General features: G+C 49.3%; 1 protein-coding gene across 1 annotated transcript in view; it reads right to left on the reverse strand.

The window, feature by feature from the left end:
* Znf462 (zinc finger protein 462) overlaps positions 1-17,801 on the reverse strand; it is a 135,150-nt gene that overhangs the window by 61,929 nt on the left and 55,420 nt on the right. The window contains 8 exon segments of the mRNA XM_040738234.1: positions 379-567; positions 4,168-4,286; positions 7,567-7,670; positions 9,792-9,956; positions 10,709-13,046; positions 13,048-13,250; positions 13,253-16,323; positions 16,788-17,038. Of these exon segments, the coding sequence (XP_040594168.1) occupies positions 379-567; positions 4,168-4,286; positions 7,567-7,670; positions 9,792-9,956; positions 10,709-13,046; positions 13,048-13,250; positions 13,253-16,323; positions 16,788-17,007 (6,409 nt within the window). The 5' untranslated portion in view covers positions 17,008-17,038.

The raw sequence follows: 17,801 nt of genomic DNA on the forward strand, positions 1-17,801 counted from the left end.
CCTACAAGACAAGATAGCCGTAGAAACAACCTGTCCTGTGTTCCCATCTCACTAGAGTCTGCCATGGAAGAACCCAACACGGGCGCATCCTACCCAGCAGGACGCTTCATTGGTTATCCATGGACACTGTTACCATGAAGACACAGAGTCTGCGCCTCCTCCTACTCCCGGCATCTACAGTTTTCATACCTTTCCCACATTTTCATGTAAGAATTTCCCCTAGGAAAAAAAGTTAACCCCAGCTCACCCCACCCTACACGCTTGGCTCCATCTTAAGAACCCGTCCTCACCCCCACCCTACACGCTTGGCTCCATCTTGAGAACCCGTCCTCACCCCCACACTACGTGCTTGGCTCCATCTCGAGAGCCCGTCCTTACCGTTGGAGTCTTCCACCTCTTCGGCTGAGGTAGCCTTTTGAGGGTGGTGGGCGTGTGAGGAGAGGAGGCTGACAATCCGAGGCCGGGGAAGGGTCAGGGCTTTTCCGTGGACCTTGAGGGAGTGTTCCTTCAACTGGCTGATTGTCATGGTGGAAAATGAGCACCAAGAACACTTGTAGGCATGTTCACCTAGAGGGAGACGGTGGTGAGGTGGAGGAAGGGCGGGAGTCAGGAGAAAGAGGGCTTGAAAGCAAATCCACACGGTTAATGGGCTCCCGCTGGAGACCTGTCCTAAGGTTTGCTGCTGGGCCTAGACACCCTCCGAGGCCCTACAAAAGAAGCCCTGGCAAGCTCCGTGGTGAAGTCACCTGACCCCATGTAGGTCCTGTTCTACCTACAGTAGTGCAGCGTTGGGATGGTTCTCCTTCATTGTGACACCTGATTTAGAAAAGGTCAAATCTCTTCTTCCGTCTCCACACTAAAGAGTGATCAACGGCAGGTCCCAGTCAACCACAGAAAATAATACATTTAATTCTTTATCTCAGTGGTTTTCCCAAGCGTTCTGTCCCTCCCTGGGAGCGCGATTGTGTCAATTCCCAGTGTTTAATTCTGCTGAACTACACAGTACCTCCTCATCTGGCACATTCTTACGCATTTTTTCACCACATGCATCCGGGGCTGAGGGCGAGCTCATCATGAAACCCCATGTAATCAATAGTATAGAAACGGAGCATTTCTTTGGGAGGGAGAATTATATGTGCTAAAACTAAGTGAGAAGGGGAACATGGATATTGTGTTCAGCATTCAACAAGCAATACATTGGAGCTGAAATACAGCACAAAAAGCCATGATGATCAAATTAAACAAGAGAGTGGCTTGCTTTTGCTGTAAACAAACTTCCAAGTTCATCGCATTTTAAGAATCAGGGTTGCCAGTGAGTTTGCCTGATATTGGACTGATATACACTAGTCTAATCAAACCAGTAATCAATCTCATTTAGAGTAACTACAAAGTAATTTGGCCCCCAATCTAATAATCCTACCCCTGAGAGTCTCTATTAAGAAAATAGCTTACAAGCCTGGCATAGGGGTTCACACCCACAACCCAAGCATTTGAGCTAAAGTAAGAAGATTGAGTTTGAGTACAGCCTGGCTGCAATAGCAAGATACTGTCACAAAAAAATCCCGATGAGCAAGGAAGGGGGATCAGGAGAAAGGGAGGGTAGAAAGGAGGAAGGAGGGAGGGAGGGAAGGAGGGATACACCCTTAATACAGAGAAAACTTTATTTGGAGATTAGTATTGTTTGTACTGGCAAGGGGGCTCAGTGGGTAAAGGCATGTGAGGTCAAGGCTCGTAACCCAAGTTACAATCCTGGACCGCACACGGTAGAAAGAACTGATATCCTGACACACACACACACACACACACGATGAGAATGTAAATAAACTGATAAAAAAATTATACATGCGGGAAAGATATGAAACAACCTAGATTTTGAAACAAAAGAAAATAATTAGACAAATGCAGGCATATCCTTTTGAATAACCACCATTAAAATAAATTCTTGAGAACTTGTAATAAAACAGAAAATTAAGAATGAATTGAAACATAAAGCATACTTTACAGACATTAAAATCACAATCGTGGAAAATAAATATAGAGAAAACAGCTGACAGGAAGTATCAAAAATTAACAGTACTCCTTATATGATAACATTATGGATGACTAAATATATTCCTTTTGTTTTAAAATTTGCTTCAATAAATATGCACTTTTTGAATGTATCTTCTTAAAAGTGGTATGTTGCTACTTTGCCAAGCTTGGCTCAAACTCCTGGACTCAGGGAATCCCCTGCCTCAGTTGCCCAAATCCAAGAACTACAGATGTGTCCCCTGCTGGCTACTTAAAAGGTTTATTTTTAAGATTAAATTTAAAATCCAGAGACATTGCTGTCCTCATTCTTTTTTGTTTGTTTGTGGGGTTTTTTGTTTTGTTTTGTTTTGTTTGTTTTTCGAGACAGGGTATCTATGGGTAGCTTTATAGACCAGGCTGGACTCAAACTCACAGAGATCCACCTGCTTCTGCCTCCTGAGTGCTGGGATTAAAGGCGTGTGCCACCACCACCTGGCTCCTCATTCATTTTTTTAAAGGCTCATTTATTTATTTATTCCTATTTATGTATGTATGTGTGTGCCTTAATTTATGCGCACAACATGCATCTGAGTGCCCACCGAGGCCAGAGAGTGTTGGAAATCCAAGAACCGGAATTACAAGCGATTGCGAGCCTCGCACTATGGTAACTGAGAAGCCAGCTCAGGCCCTCTTGAAGAGCATGCTATTAAGTGTCCTTAACCACGAAGCCATCTCTCCAGCCCCTCGTGGTAGCGTGAATTTGGTTACATGAGTCTTACTAGGTAGCTACGAGTCTGTCTCACAACCTACGCATCAAATCCAGAGCATCACAACAGACTTAGGAAATCACACACCTGGAGTCCCAGGACTCTGGTGGCTGAGACAGGAGGGCTACTGCAAGTGTGAGACTAGCCTGAACAGACAGGAGTTAAGTTAGCCTAAGCTGTATAGCAAGATCCTACCTATAGACACCAATGAAAATAAATAAAAGCATCAACTGAGAATAGACAAATCAAGAGACTTATAGCAAACATGTAGCTCTCTCCAAGCCAAGGAACTCTCGGTGGCTTGAGAGTCTTGTCAGTGACTAAGCTCCCATGGTGTACTGAGAGCAGAATTATACTGCTTTTACTTTCTTTCTGGATGCTTCTTCAGGCCAGCTGAAGAGGCTAGCCAGCTTAATCGGCTCTGGGAACACACACTCCGGCTTTCTGCTTTGAGGCTGCCGCATCTGGACTGCTCAGAGACCTTCACCTGGGCCAAAGCCTTCACCCAATCAAAAATGCGTTTTTGACAAGGCAGAAGTCAATGAGAAAACCTCACCAAGATGCTGTCCCTGCTGGATAATTTACAAAATAACAGAGTTTTCAGAAAGTTACTTATTCCTCGGACTTTAGAGGTTTCCCGGAGACCTAAAAACCATCAGAATCGAGCCCTCATGGTTAACCTCCCTGCTTCCAACTCCGATCCCTGGTGGAGCCAAGGGCAGCTGTGGGGCTTAAGCAGTTTCATGGCCCTAAAACAGCTCAGCAGCCGTGGAGCAGATGAAAAGACACGGGTTGTGGGTGGGTGGGTGACACATGGGAAGTACCAGGCTCTGGGCAGCTTCCGTACAACGGTCCAGAGTAAAGGGCCCGAAAGGCACAGAGAGCATCACAGAACGCCCGCCCTTTTGAAATGCTGTGGGAATGAAAACCATGACGGCTGTCACAGCTCAGAGCACAGCCCGGGACGACCACCATGCAGTGGCCGAGACAGCACAGCTCCTTGGACACTCGTGACTCCAGTGGAAGAGCAAAGGGCATCTCCTGAGACTCCTCACGCTTCCTGAGTTTTCCGTTACCTATGCTCTGTCTCCGCTGTTAGTTAGCTTTAGTGGGTGTCATTTTTTTTTAATAATTCCAGGAGCTAAGCCAAGGCAATTCGGACATTTCTTTTGACCACATATTCTCAGCTATTGGCAGCGTCCACCAAACAAGCATTGGTGATTACTTTGGTTTTACGAATGAAATTTAGTTTAGCATTTCTTTAAAAACTGAACATGCAACCATCCCAAGAATAAATTATGCTCATTGGAGGAGCCTTTACATTTCACTCAAGGCCATGGGGATAGCCGACTCAAGAGAGTGTTAAAGATATATACCAATACCAACTCACCAGCGTGGGCTTTGAGGATATGTGTCTTCAGCCGGCTGTTGTAGGAGGACTTGAAAGAGCAGAGTTTGCAGCGGAATGGTTTGTGGTGTCCGTGATGGGTCTGCATGTGACGGTCCAAGCTTGAGATGGAAGAAAAGGAAACCGGAATTAAAAACCAGAAATATTTTCCCATTGTCCATCTAAACGCCAGACTTCTAAACTGTTCCAAGTCTTCCCTGTTGCTTTCTAGTGACAATGTGCACCATAACCAATAAATAAATAACGAGGCCAAGTTATGAGAGGAACCTTAAGAGGAGGAGAATCTGGAGGAAGCGATTAAAGGATCTTTCTAGAAGTCCAGTGTGCTAGCACATAACAGTGACCCTAGTTCTTGGAAGGTAGAGGCGGAAACATCAGGAGTTCAAGATCAGCCTTGGCTACATGGTAAGTTCTAGGATAGCTGCATGAAAGGAGAGAGAAAGGGAGGGAAAGAGAGGGAGGAAGAGAGAGAGAGAGAGAGAGAGAGAGAGCGAAAGAGAGAGAGAGAGAGCGAATGAGAGAGCAAGAGAGAGAGAGAGAGAGAGCGAAAGAGAGACAGCGCGAAAGAAGAGAGAGAGAGGGGGGGGTTGGGATTGAGCGATTGTATTCACAATAAACCGTAGCAGGTGGTGAGTCTTCTCTTCTCAGAGCACAGCTCCAAACACAGAAAGTGTATCTGCCCGGTTAGTGAGAGTGCCTGTCTAAGTCACAGAAAGAGACGGGGTGGGGGTGGGGGGGGTAGAGGGAGGTTATAGGTTAGAGAAATCTAGAGAGGGTTTTTCCTCTCTTCTTTCGTCAGGAGCAGTGCATGACCTGCTCACACAAGCTGCCTTGTTCCCAGAAACAGACCAACACAGAGTCACATGTGCAAGGAAGGCATAGGCTGGCACCCATCCCCGGCCCCACCATACATACAACCACAGTTGCTGCACATCAGTCTTCCAGAAGCAGTTTACGAGGAAATGACTTTAATTAGGATTAACCCCTAGCACGTCTTAATAATTATTAGTCTGAAAAATTAACACAGCTAACCAACAAGGTGTGGGATGCTCTCATTTGCACAGTACCCCAGAGATCTACATTCCATTCCCAACGACTCATGTGGCAGTGTTGCCGCTCACCACTGAAACGTGTGATGCTCTCTGAGCTCCACCGCTGCGCTACCAACTGCCTCTGGCAGCTCCCTCTGGATGCCCGTCGGCTAGCTTACACTCAACACGTGCTGCTCAAACCCAGCACACTTTCCTACAGAACCCATTCTCCTCATTTCTGTATGTCACCCTGCCATTCATTCTCTCAGCCAACCAGACTCGAGGCTGGCTGAGCTACAGTCAGGCCGCCTGAGAGAGAATCCCTGCTATTTACCTATGAGCGATGTGGCCTCAGGAAAACTATTTCATCTCTTTAGGCCTTACTCTTCCCATCTATAATATGGAGATAATAGCGGGGCCAGAGCTCATAGGCCTGTTTTGTAAATATAAAGAGGTAATAATTGAAGATACTTAAGACAGTGCCCGGTATATCAGCAGGTGCAATTATTGTTAGTAATTATGAATATGTTACTCATTCCAGATTCTTCCTTTTGCCAGTACTGCAATTATAATGCACTAATTCCTGGCATTTAAAGACATCCTAATAGGATGTCTATTTAGGTAGCCAGGAGGTAACTTCCACTATATGTTTTCACGTAAGTTAAGGCATGTTTAAACTAAACCACCAAGCTAGGCCTCAGTGAGAATGACATCCTCTACACCTTGGGTCTTCCATTCTTCTTACTCTGACTTCTCAAACTATGCAGGCTCCACCTTCCCGTGGTAAGACTTGACTCAATATCCATAACCTGTAAAACCCTCCTAACTCTCCCCAAGCAGAGAGTGCATTGTCCTTTGTTAAATTTCACAGCACTTGGGGCTGGGAAGATGGCTCAGTGATTAAGAGCACTGGCTACTCTTCCAGAGAACCCAGGTTCAATTCCCAGTACCCACAAGACAGCTCACAACTGTCTGTAACTCCAGCTCCAGGGAATCCGACACCCTCACACGGACATACGTGCAGGCAAAAACACCAATGCACATGAAATAAAATAAAATTTAAAAAATACCGAAATAAATTTCACAGCACTTTGCTGAAATCTTTTTAAAAAGTGTACCCAGTCATATTTTGTTGTTGTTTTCTTTTTCTGTTCATTTCCATATTTTCCCAAGACGTAGTACCAGGCATAAATTATTCTTTTATTCAAAATAACTTACTGAGGGCCTATGTGTATTTACGCAGTTGCTTTAATATTTAAGGAACTGAAGAGAACACCAGTTTTAATGCAGCAGTACGGATTAGACGTTAGGCTCTGGATCACGATAAAAGGTAGGCCATCTATTCTACTCTCCAGAGAGACATGGCCTCCTCCTGCTTTCAGAAATTCCATCAAGTCTTTTACCTAGTGACACAAACAAATCTCACTCATTTTCAACTACAGCAGAAAGAGACAGTAAGCTAGCTGCCTTCAGTATTCCGCCAGCCCTCTAAGAGGAAGAATATTTATGTGATAGAAAGTTTACTCTTCTCAAAAGTTTCCTCATCTCAGAACCACGCCCCCATTCTCGCCACCCCAGGTTCCCACTTTCAAAGCTGTGGTGAGCAACGGGACATGGGGCATTCCTGCTTCTTAGACTTCCCAGACTTTTAGCAATTTGCAAGAGAGAGACAGAGACGACAGACAGAGACAGAGTGTTTTGCCCTGTTCTTGCCAGCATGCATAAGGAAATCAGACACCACTTGGACAAGTCCATTCTCCTGACTTCCCCAGGGGAGTCCCAGGAACTGAACTCTGGTTGCCAGGCTTGGCAAGAGGTGCCTTTCCCCCAGGCAACTCCTTAGCATCCATAAACCTGTTACCTTCCAATGACTCTTGAGTCACACAGGGTTATGGGGCTCATTTGCACACCTTAACGCCTCAGCTTTCAAGCGGAACTTGGTTTCTTTAAATGATACTTAACTTTTGGCTAAATATTTGGTGGCTCTAGCCGCAGAAACATCTTCCCTTGGGTAAACCATCACAAATCCACAGTCTCTCAATTTGTAAATGCCCACATTGACTACATCTAATGGCATCTCGTCAATACTGCTCTTAGGCCCATTTTATAAATATAAGTAAGAGTGGAGGTCAAAGTCTCCCTATGTTGGGGGATGCCTTAGCACAGGCAGGAATCAGGCACTGAGTTCTCATACTCATCCGAGTGTCGTGTGTCTGTCTGTCTGTCTGTCTGTCTGTCGTCTGTCTGTCGTCTGTCTGTCTGTCTGTCGTCTGTCTCCCGCTGCAGCTTAAGTGCCTTCCCTAAGCTGTCTTCTCCCACTAAGAATGGCAGGCTGCCCAGCGTCACTTACTTGTGCCTGAACGCAGAAACAAAGGAACAGTACTGGCAGCTGTACTTGTCCTCGCGGCTGAACATGGCCAGGGCCAGGTGGCTCCTCTCATGAGAACGCAGCCCCTGCATGGACATCAGGACTCGGTCACATTGACTGCAATGGTATCCCCCCGGCCGGGTTCCATCCTCCAACATTCCATCAAGCAAGCAGTGTCCACCATCCACCCGGCCCACCAGGGTGCCACTGTCATCTCCGGCGGCTGCTTCCACTCCGTCCGGGAACAAGTGGGAAGGGTCTTCAGCCTCCTGCTAAGAGAACCACACACACACACAGGCCCCCACCAACAAAATAAATATTCATTATGATTACCCTGGCTTTCTTCCTTTCAGCACGCTCCCTAGCTCACCAGTACTCCCCGTCCGTGTTCTCTCCCCTGCCTCTCTGGCTTCCCAGAGAGGAAGGGCAAGTTTGGGTGGCAATTCTTAGCCAGCAGTGCTGGTTTGGGGGACACATACGTTGGAAACAGAGAGCCTGTGACATGTGGCACGGGGTTTTCCCAGTCTGAGGGTAGTTGGTTCTTTACCAATCTTAGAAAAAACAAAATTTTTAAATTGTGATCTCATCTATCCCCAAATAAAGTTGGATTAGGATTATAGCTCTGAGAGAAGAGAGGAGGGGAGCTGGAGGGCCAGAGGAGGAGGGGAGGGGAGTGGAGGGGAGGAGAGTGGAGGGGATAAGCATGGTCTGGTGGTGGTGGTTTGAAGGTAAGTGCCCCTGTAGGTTCAGATTTCTATGCTTGGTCCTAATTGGTGGACGGTTTTGAGAAGGAAGGGTCAGGAAGTGTGTCCTTATTGTAGGTGTGGCCTTGTTAGAAGAGGTATGTCTCTGGGGATGGGCTTCAGGCTCAGTCTGTCTGTCTGTCTGTCTGTCTGTCTGTCTGTCTGTCTGTCTCTGTTATATAAAGCTCTCGGCTCCGTCTCCAGCACCACACCTGCAGGTGCTCTGCTGCACTCCCCAAGCCCGCCACGATGGTCACGGACCGACGCTGTGGAACTGTAAGAAAGCCCCCCAATTAAATGTCTTCTTTCGTAAGAGTTGCCTCGATTGTGGCATCTCTCCCCAGCAATAGAACAGTAACCTTGACACTGACCGTCTGGGAATCCTCGGCCGTTTGGAAAAGAATCTGGGCAGAGATCTTTGCTCCCTGCCTCTCTATCTTGCAGCTGAAAATGCCACCTCCAAATTAAGGGCTATGCGCGTGGTTAATTCCAGAAGTTAAGGAGCAGTCTGATCCTTAGAGCATCAGCTTTTGAAGCAGCTCCTCGGGTTGCTGAGTCTTCCCTTGTGGGAGTCTAGGAAGCAAGCCTGGGACACACTACAGTGGAGTGCAAGCTGTCCCCTTTGTCCCTGAGTTGCTAGTGTTCTCATCAGAGACTCGGGTTCAGTGTTCAAGACAAGATGAGCTTTACCTCCAGAGTAAACAGGACACAAAGGTCAAGAAAGAGCAAATAATAAAAATACATTCCAATATCCAGACGGAAAGGGCAGAAATCTGAATTAATTTCTGTGTTCAGATGTGAGAAGTACCTAACTGTATCCTAGAAGGTAGGTGGGGTGGAGAATTAGCTATTGGAACAGGAGCTGCTATTTGGATTATAATATTCAGAACAGATCTGGTGAAGGTGAGGTGGGGGTAGGGGAGACGCTGACTTGCTTCTCACGGAAAGGAGGGGGCCGCAGACAAACCAGGCAGGCCTTAAAGGCTTTTATGTCGACTTCGGTCAATGCCCCCTGTACACCTCAAGGAGCCTAAAAAGAAGAAAAACGCCGATTCTCCTGGACTTCACGTGTGAGTGAGGAAGCGGGAAGCCCACTCAACTCCTCCCATGAGCTCTGACAATTCAGAGTAAGGATTGAGTGACAATCAGCACGAAATAGCACGACCCCCCAAGCCTCCGACATGAGAATGCAGGACCATCATTGTCCACCAAACTGTCCCCCAGAATCCGAAATCAGATCAAAACCAAACCTGTCCCTGAACAGAATGATGCAGAAGGGTCCAACCTGCGAAGAAATCGAAACAAGCCAAAGCAAGCCAAGCACAACACAGGAACACCCACATCCCGAGCCACACACACACACACACACACACACACACACACACACACTCACGCACTCACGCACGCACCCACGCACGCATGCATGCACGCACGCACCAGGTACCTGGATCTTCCCCTTCTCACCTTCACGGCAGCGGACACAGACGGGACGTTGCCATACTGGACGTGCTTCCGGAGGTGGTTGCAGATGGCCCGAAGCGTTGGGTGCACTTCCACGCAGAATTTACACTTATAGCCAACCACTTTCCTCTCCTTGATCTTTGGCACCTCTTCTAAGTGACCAAAAGGCTGGTAAAACACAGCGGTAGCCATCAGTACACCACACCCTCCCTCAAAGGCAAGCATCTTACAGTGTACGGGACAGTGCATTCTAAGGAGGATTAGCCAGATTAAAAAACCAAAGAAGAGGCAAGCATCTCAGCGTCATCAGGCAGGACACATTGCCTTCTAGTCGCAGTCTCTGGGACCCCAGTTAGGTTCCAGCTGGTGAGGAGAGAGTTCTGTGTAGAAGCTCATAGTCACTGCTGCCAAGTCATCTGGCTTTCAGACCAGTTTTGACTACGCAGGTGAAATGTTGCGCAGCTATTCCTTTAACGAACTTCTTGATTTAAAAAGAAAGAAAGAAAATCTATTTCTTGAGATGTCAGGTTCCTGAAGCAAACACTGGAGCCCAAGCCACGGCTGAGAAGGGCTTAGGATGCCAAGAGACAGCCCACAAATGCCTTAGGAAAATCGAGCATTGTCGTCTAACTAGGGTTCAGTATACACTACTTGGCAGTAAGACGTACACAGAAACCACCACCAAGCCTCCCCTGGGGAACCGTGGGAGGAGTCAGAGGGAGAAGGGGGGGGACAGCAGGAGTGGGGTGAGCACAGGATGGGAGATAATCAAGCCCGAAATGTTTAATTGACTTATTGAGCTCTCTGGCAAGCTAAGTCACCAGGAAGCCTGCAGCAGTTTGGCTGGCAGCGAAGACGCGCATGTGGGTACCAGTGATGAGAGGCCTCCTGGGGGAAGGGAAATCAAAACATATCCTTACCCTCTCTTGTTTGAAATCTGCAAAAGCACCATCTGCATATTTCTGCTTGCTCAAAAGCTGTTTCCTCCTCTCCTGACGTTTGGCACGCTTCTGGAATTCCTCATTGTGAATGCTCAAGTGTGAGGTCAGCTCGGCCGTGCTTTGCAATTTGCTATCACAGTGCTTGCACTGGAAGGTGGAGCTCTGGAAGCGGGGGCCGCTGCCGAGGATGACGAAGTCCCTCTTCAGGTCCCGGCTGTGGTGGTCCGTGTAATGCATGCACAGCAGCTCCGCCGTGCTGAAGGACAGCTTGAAGCATTTGATGCAGCGGAACGGGAGCCACTCCACGTCCTGAGCCTCGCCCTCGGCCTCGGCCCTCTCGAAGCTGCTCCTCTCCTCTTCTTCCGTCAGCGGGGGTTTCTCATGCTCGTCTGCGTAGACGGCGGTGAAGTAGCCCCCCAGCTTGCTGGCGTGCTGCTTCTTTGGGAACACCCCCGGGTGGCGCTTCATGTAATGGGACACGATGCCTTTCTTGCTGAAGGACTGGAAGGAGCATAAGGAACACTTTTTCTTCTCCACGGCCCGCCGCAGTTCCTCGCTCAGCTGGGGGGAGTCGTCTTTGGGTGGGGAAGGGATGATCACCTTGTTGGGCTTGTCGCTGATGGTCCTGGAGGCCGCAAGGCAGTGGGTGTAATACGCGTCGATGTCGTGGCGCTTCTGGTAGTGGGCTGCCAGTCCCTTGCGGATGGGGTTGGTGTAGGCACACAGGGCGCACTTGAAGAGATTGTTCTTGCCCTCGGGCTGGGCGCGGACGTTGTTGTGCTTGATTCGGTAGTGCCTGGCAATGCCCTTCCTCGTGGAGCAGAAGTACTTGCAGAGCTGGCACCGGAACACAGTGTGGGAGACCAGATGCGAGGTAGAGAAATGAGAAGTAGACATGTGGTCCTCTCCCACCTCGTCCTCGGTCACTGAGATCTGGGAGGGACTCACTTCAGTGGTTATCTCAGGCTCCAGGGTGACTGGCAGCTTCGGGGGGGATGGGGAAAAGACATCAAACTCAGGCTGGTTGTGGTACTTCTCATAGTGGATTTTGAGTTTCTCCAGAGTGCCATGCGTGTACGGACACAGCTTACACCGGTAGGCGCCATACCCTTGTTTGAAAATCCGGCTCGTCTCTTCCACGTCGTTCTGGGATATGTCAGCAGACTGTTCGACGTCGTGCACAAAGTCCTCGGCGGTCACCTTGATGGCCGGGTGTCGCTTCTGGTAGTGGGTCAGGACCCCGTGGATGCGTGTGTTGATGTACGGACAATGCCTGCACTTGTAGACGGCGCCCGGGTTGATGTCAATATCCTGCGCAAAATCGGCAGCCTTCACTTTCATGCCCGGATGCTTCTTCCCGTAGTGGGTGAGGAGGCCATGCAAGTTGTTGTACTCAGACTGGCACACGGTGCACTGGTACGGGGTGGAAGATATGGCAGGGTTAGCCGAAGCCAGGTGAATGCTCTTCTCTGGGGAAAGTCTGGCGTCCTCCGGGCACTCGGCTTCCTGCTCGGGGAGGGGGGTGGGCAGGCTGTTTTCGCAATTCACGGGGCCTATCAACTCTTCAGGTGCGAGGAGGGCCTTGTCCACGCCGTCCTTCTCCTTGATGATATCCAGCAGCACAGACTCGTCACCATTCATGGCCCAGGGATGGAAGGCTTGGTAGTGGTTGGTGATGTCCCAGATGGAGACGGCTTCAAAAACACAGTCCCTGCATCTGTAGGTTTTGGCTTCGGCTGGCATGCTCAGAGTGGGAGAGCATGGGTCTGGCCCAGCCCAGAGTTTGGTAGCCATGTAGGTGTAATCCACGTAATGCTCGGGGTGCCGCCTTTGGTAGTGCAGGAGCAAACCGCTGGGCTCCGCGTGGGAGTAGATGCACCACTCACAGTGGTAGCCGGCTTCTATCAAGCCATCCAGGAACGCCCATCGCATGATGGACGTGACTGTGGCCTTCAGGGCGGGGTGGTCTTTCTTGATATGCTTCCGCAGCGCGTAGAAATAGGGGGAGGTATATGAGCACTGCCTGCATTTAAGCGCTCGGAGTTTCGTTTTGTCCCGCTCCATACCAGAAGCAGGGAGAAGCACACAGCCGGCAGGCTTCTGGTTTCGATCACAGAGGCTCCTGATGGTGGCTGTGTGCTGCCTGATGACATCTGCATTGGCCTTGAAGTCCCGGTGCTTCTTCTGATAGTGAATGAGGACACCTTTGACCGTCCGGTTCCCGTAATCACAGTGCTGGCAAAAGAACATCTCGGTCTCCACGGGAGGGCAGTCCCCCTCGGAACTGCTCCGGTTCAGCTGCATGGGGGCAGGCCGGGGGGGAGTCTTGGAGCCCTTCCGTCCCTGTCATCACGGCAGCTGTGGGAGGGGCCTGTCTGATGTATTTGGCAGTGACCTTTATTTCTGGGTGCCTTTTCTGGTAGTGAACAAGCACCCCCACGACCGACCGATTGCTGTAGGAGCAGTGTTTGCAGTAGTAAAGCTCTACACTGAGGTCTGGTGGGGGGGGCTGCGGGGGGGGGGCGGGGAACCCATGGTGGACATTTTGGGAGACAATGGAGCACCCACCTCAAATGACAATTGGGAAAGGGCAGAGCCTCTGTCCACAGACACCATGCGCATGGTTTTCTGGATCCTAAAGTACGAGGCCTTTTCTTCGGGGTGCTTCTTCTGGTAGTGAACCAGCACAGAGTGCATGTTGGGGCTTGCAAAAGAGCAAACATCACAGTCGTACACAACAACGGTGTTGACGGAGGGGTCCTTCTGGTTCTCACACTCCGGAGTGAAGGTCTTGGGAGGAGTGTTTTTGTGGAAGGCAGCTGGCGTGCCGCCGCCACGAGCCACGGGTGTGGATGTCGCCATGCTCTTGGGAGCCGAGTTCAGGATCTCCCGCAGGGTCTGGGACTCGGCACTCAGCCCTTCCTGCGGATCCACCACATAGCTTGAGAATATCATGGCGTTGTTGATTTTCACCGTGGGATGCATTCTTTGGTAATGCGGCATCAGGCTTCTGACATTTGGGCTTGTGTAGGAACAAAAGCGGCATCGGTAGATCAGGTCTGAGTGGTCAAAGTTGAGTACATTCATGGCCTCTGGGTGATGTTCCCCATAATGCTGTTGGAGGTCTTCAAAGTTGGTGTAGTCGATGTAGCACTCCAGGCACCTGTACACTGCGCTGTGGTCATTGGGGTCCAAGATATACCTGAAGCTGAACTTAATGTATGGGTGCATCCGCTGGTAGTGCGTGCTAACACTCCGGGCGGATTTGTTATTAAAGTCACAGTGTTTACAGTAGTAAAGCCTTCCAGAGTCACCGAAATCTGTGTTTTCATTACTGTGCTCTGCCCCATAGATGGGGGCCTGGGTGTTCAGCAGGGTCGCGTTGGACACTTGGTGATCTTTCATGCTTGCTGAAGGGCCGTAATAATCCTCTTCATCTTCGGAAAGCGTGAGTTCAATCTCCGCCCCATTGGTGGCATTGTAGTCATGGGTGATACTCCTGTAGCTGGGCTCCTTCTGGGACTCACTGGTGTCTCTGGCCCAAATCTGTTGGGCTGAAAAGGAAGTGGGGACCTCCATGATGGCTTCCGCCGCCTCTTCTTCTCTGTCCAGCTCAACCTCTATCTCTACTTCGTTGTCATCGTCTTCCTCCTCATCGTCCTCAACGCTGATGACCGCATCTTCCTGCAGCTTGGTTTGGTTGATTTTGCTCTGCAAGTTGCTCGCTATCTCGTCGATCCTCGTCCGCTTCTTCACAGGCGATAAGTCGAGGGGAAAGTCATTAGCGAGCTTCCTGGAGGCCTTAGCTACAAAGTTATTCTTGGAGGACAACCCAAGAATTGAGGTCTGGCTTTTCTTCACAGTGTTGCTGGAAGAGGGGTGGCTATCCGTCTCGTTCTCCAGGGGCAGGCTTGAGGGCTGCCCCTCGAATTTTGGCAAGTTGTCGCAGAATGAGTGCTTGTGCTGCTGATGGACTCTTAGCCCTTTGAGAGTCATGGTGGAGTAGCTACACATAGTGCACTTGTAAGGATGCAAGGGTGGGACCTGCGTGGGCGGCGGCGGCTGCGTGGGCGGCGGCTGCGGCTGGGGTGGCACCTGGTGTGGTGGCTGCAACTGCGTGGGGGGCGGCGGCTGCAGTGGCTGTGAGGGTGGCGGTGGCGGTGGCGGAGGCGGAGGTGGCTGTGGCGGCTGCTGCTGCTGCTGCAGGGGATCCAGCATGACTGCCGACTTTCTTCCGTTGATGCTGGAGCTCTCGTAAGATACCATACCTTCATTCAAAGAGGAAGAGAGGCTTTCACTTTGAGAATTCACAGCATCCCAATCTGACGAACCCGTGTGACACTGTTTATGAGCCCCAAGTTTTAACGAGCTCTTACAAGTAAATGGACACTCATCACATTTGTAGACGGCCGTCTTTCCCGATAAGTGGATGTTCTCTATGTGGCGGGAAATGCTGCGCCGGTGCATGGTGAGGAAAGGGCAAAAGGGGCACTGGAACCTATTCATGAACCTTCTAAATGGGATCCCCTTGGTCTCTAGCAATTTGTTGCCATCGGAGCCCATCAGCTGCTCCGCAGACAGGCCCGATGCCTGGTGATCTATGACACTCAAACCATTCTCACTGTCTATCTCATTTAACTCCTCATCAGAACTAGAGTCATTCAGCATGCTATTAGTGTCCAGGTCAGCAGACGAATTAGTCATGTCAGACATGCCATAGCGGGACCTATCTGTCAAGTTCACAAGGCCAGAATTATGAGGTGACTTCGGCTTCATCTGAGGGTAAGACATAGGAGAAAACTTGGAAGCTGAAGAAGAGTTAGGTCTCATGATGGAGTTGCCCATGGAGCCCCTGAAACTGGAGACGTTAGTATTGGGCATCTCCCGGCTTGCAGCATTCATGGACAGGTAGGGGGAGTTGGATGTGGGGCTGGGTTCATTACTGTTCTGCACTTCTGGTGCGTTAGTCCCTTCTTGCTGCTGCCTGATACTGGAGAGGATCTTGACCATGCTACGGTGTTTCTTCATCATGTGATCGCACCAGCGTTCTCGGCGGGGGGTCTGGTAGCTGCACCACTCACAGCAGAAGTTGCCTCGAGACTTGGTCAAAGGCTTGACCATGGATTCTAAGATGCTGCGCTCCACAACCTCTGCTGGTAGCTCCTTGCAGGGGTCCTGCAAGGACACGGGCGGGACCCCAGGGTCTGACAGTGGAGCAGGAGCGGGTGGTGGCGCTGTGGCCTCCTTCAGACTGTTCTTGTGGTACATCTTCTGATGCTTAATTATCCTTGCCCTCCGAGGTGATTTGTATGTGCAAAACTGGCAAGAGAATACCTTTCCAAATCCTTCGTGCATCATGATATTATAATTTAAGGACCCTGGGACAGGAGGTCCCGGTGAACTCCCTTCAGCTTGAGCTCCATGGACCTTCCTAGTGTGTTCTATGAGGAGATTTTTTGACCTGAAGTAGCGCACGCAGAACTTGCACTGAAAAAATTTGTTGGTTGGTTTGGGGTTAGGGGCAATATGCTGACCGTAATATCCTGGACTGTGGCCATAGTAACTTCCACTCCCCAATGCAGCTGCACTCTGACCTAAAGAGAACATTCAAGAAGAATAAAATGAGAAAAGCAAAGCAAGAGACGATAAAAAGTTCATCCGCACAAACTAGCACCTATCATCAGTGGTGAACACCACGTTCAACAGGCATGGCGACTCGAAGCGAGACTCAGGAGACGAATCACAGAGCGCTGACAGTGAGGATGGCGTAGACAGCTTAGATACAGAACCAAGACAACCTTCATCCCTGGAAGATTTAGTCTAGAACATTTCAAGACACTTCGTTTTCAAAATTAAAAGCAGGGCACACAGGGACACTAAAAGGACCATTGCCTAAGATAACTAAGAGGAAAAATGATACCCAAATAGTAAAAACGGCTTGCAGGGAGTTGGAAAGTACAGAAACCACACACAAAGAGCTATGGTTTCTGGTTTAAAAAAAATAATAATGAAAGAGCAATTAAGCTTTGTCAGCCATGTGAGTTCAGTGTAGAATTACCTGATAAATCTTCTGCGATCACAAACTCATCCTTTATAGAGGAAAACTCCACCTCTGTCTGATTGCTAGCATTCATGGACCCGGATGGCGGCTCCTCATCTTGGTCCTCTGCAACATCAGTGGGTTGCAAGAATGCCGTATGGACATCCTGGATGTGCGCCTTGAGATCTTCATAAGACGGGGCCCGGAAGTCACAGCCATCGCACTGAAGCACCTCCATGGTCAGGGGCTTCCCCTCTCACATCAGGAACCTGAGGCAGAAGTCAGAACCGAGCATCATGAGGAACCGAGCACCGCGCTCACCACAAACCCTGAGTGGCCACAGATCCGCTAATGGAATGAACCCCAACCTCAGGGCATCTCCCTGCTCCTCTCTGCCAGCTCCACCACTGGCCAAAGAAAGGCAATCAGATGTAATAGAGACAAAGTCCTTGACTTCCTAACTTCAAAGGGAAGAAAACCCAGATAAATGTTTTCTGGTTTGATAGATCTTCAGATGCCACGTGTCAAGGAAACATTAATACTTCAGAAGTTGGTGCAGTTTTTTTGAGTTTCTCCACCATGCTCAGAAGTCTAGGTAACTTAATATGGATTCTGATTTCTCCTTGGACTCTTTCTTTTTGGACTATAGCCTTCTTAGAAGGAAAGAGGACATACTCAGGGAACAGCAAGGGAATTTCCATTTCTTTTACCCATTTCTGTAGTATTGCATTAGTGTTTTAACACCAAATGGTAATAGGATTGATTCTTAGAAATGGCTGTAGGCTTTTAGTATCGCTTTTATCATTTTAATAGCTTTATTGATATTGGGGTTCACATCTTTCTGCCTTTCCCCAAATAGTGAAGCTCTCCCCACTACACACACACACACACACACACACACACACACACCATGAGGTAAGAGGTTATTTGCTCTTTTACTACCTACCAATTAAAACCTAACAGCTTCTCCAGTCTAATTAGGTCATAAAATATTTCTCATGAGATTCCCAAGCGTTTCTGGCTTAAGATTGT

This window comes from Mesocricetus auratus, unplaced genomic scaffold (assembly GCF_017639785.1).
Source record: "Mesocricetus auratus isolate SY011 unplaced genomic scaffold, BCM_Maur_2.0 Super-Scaffold_6730, whole genome shotgun sequence".
In the NCBI taxonomy this organism is placed as follows: Eukaryota; Metazoa; Chordata; class Mammalia; order Rodentia; family Cricetidae; genus Mesocricetus; species Mesocricetus auratus.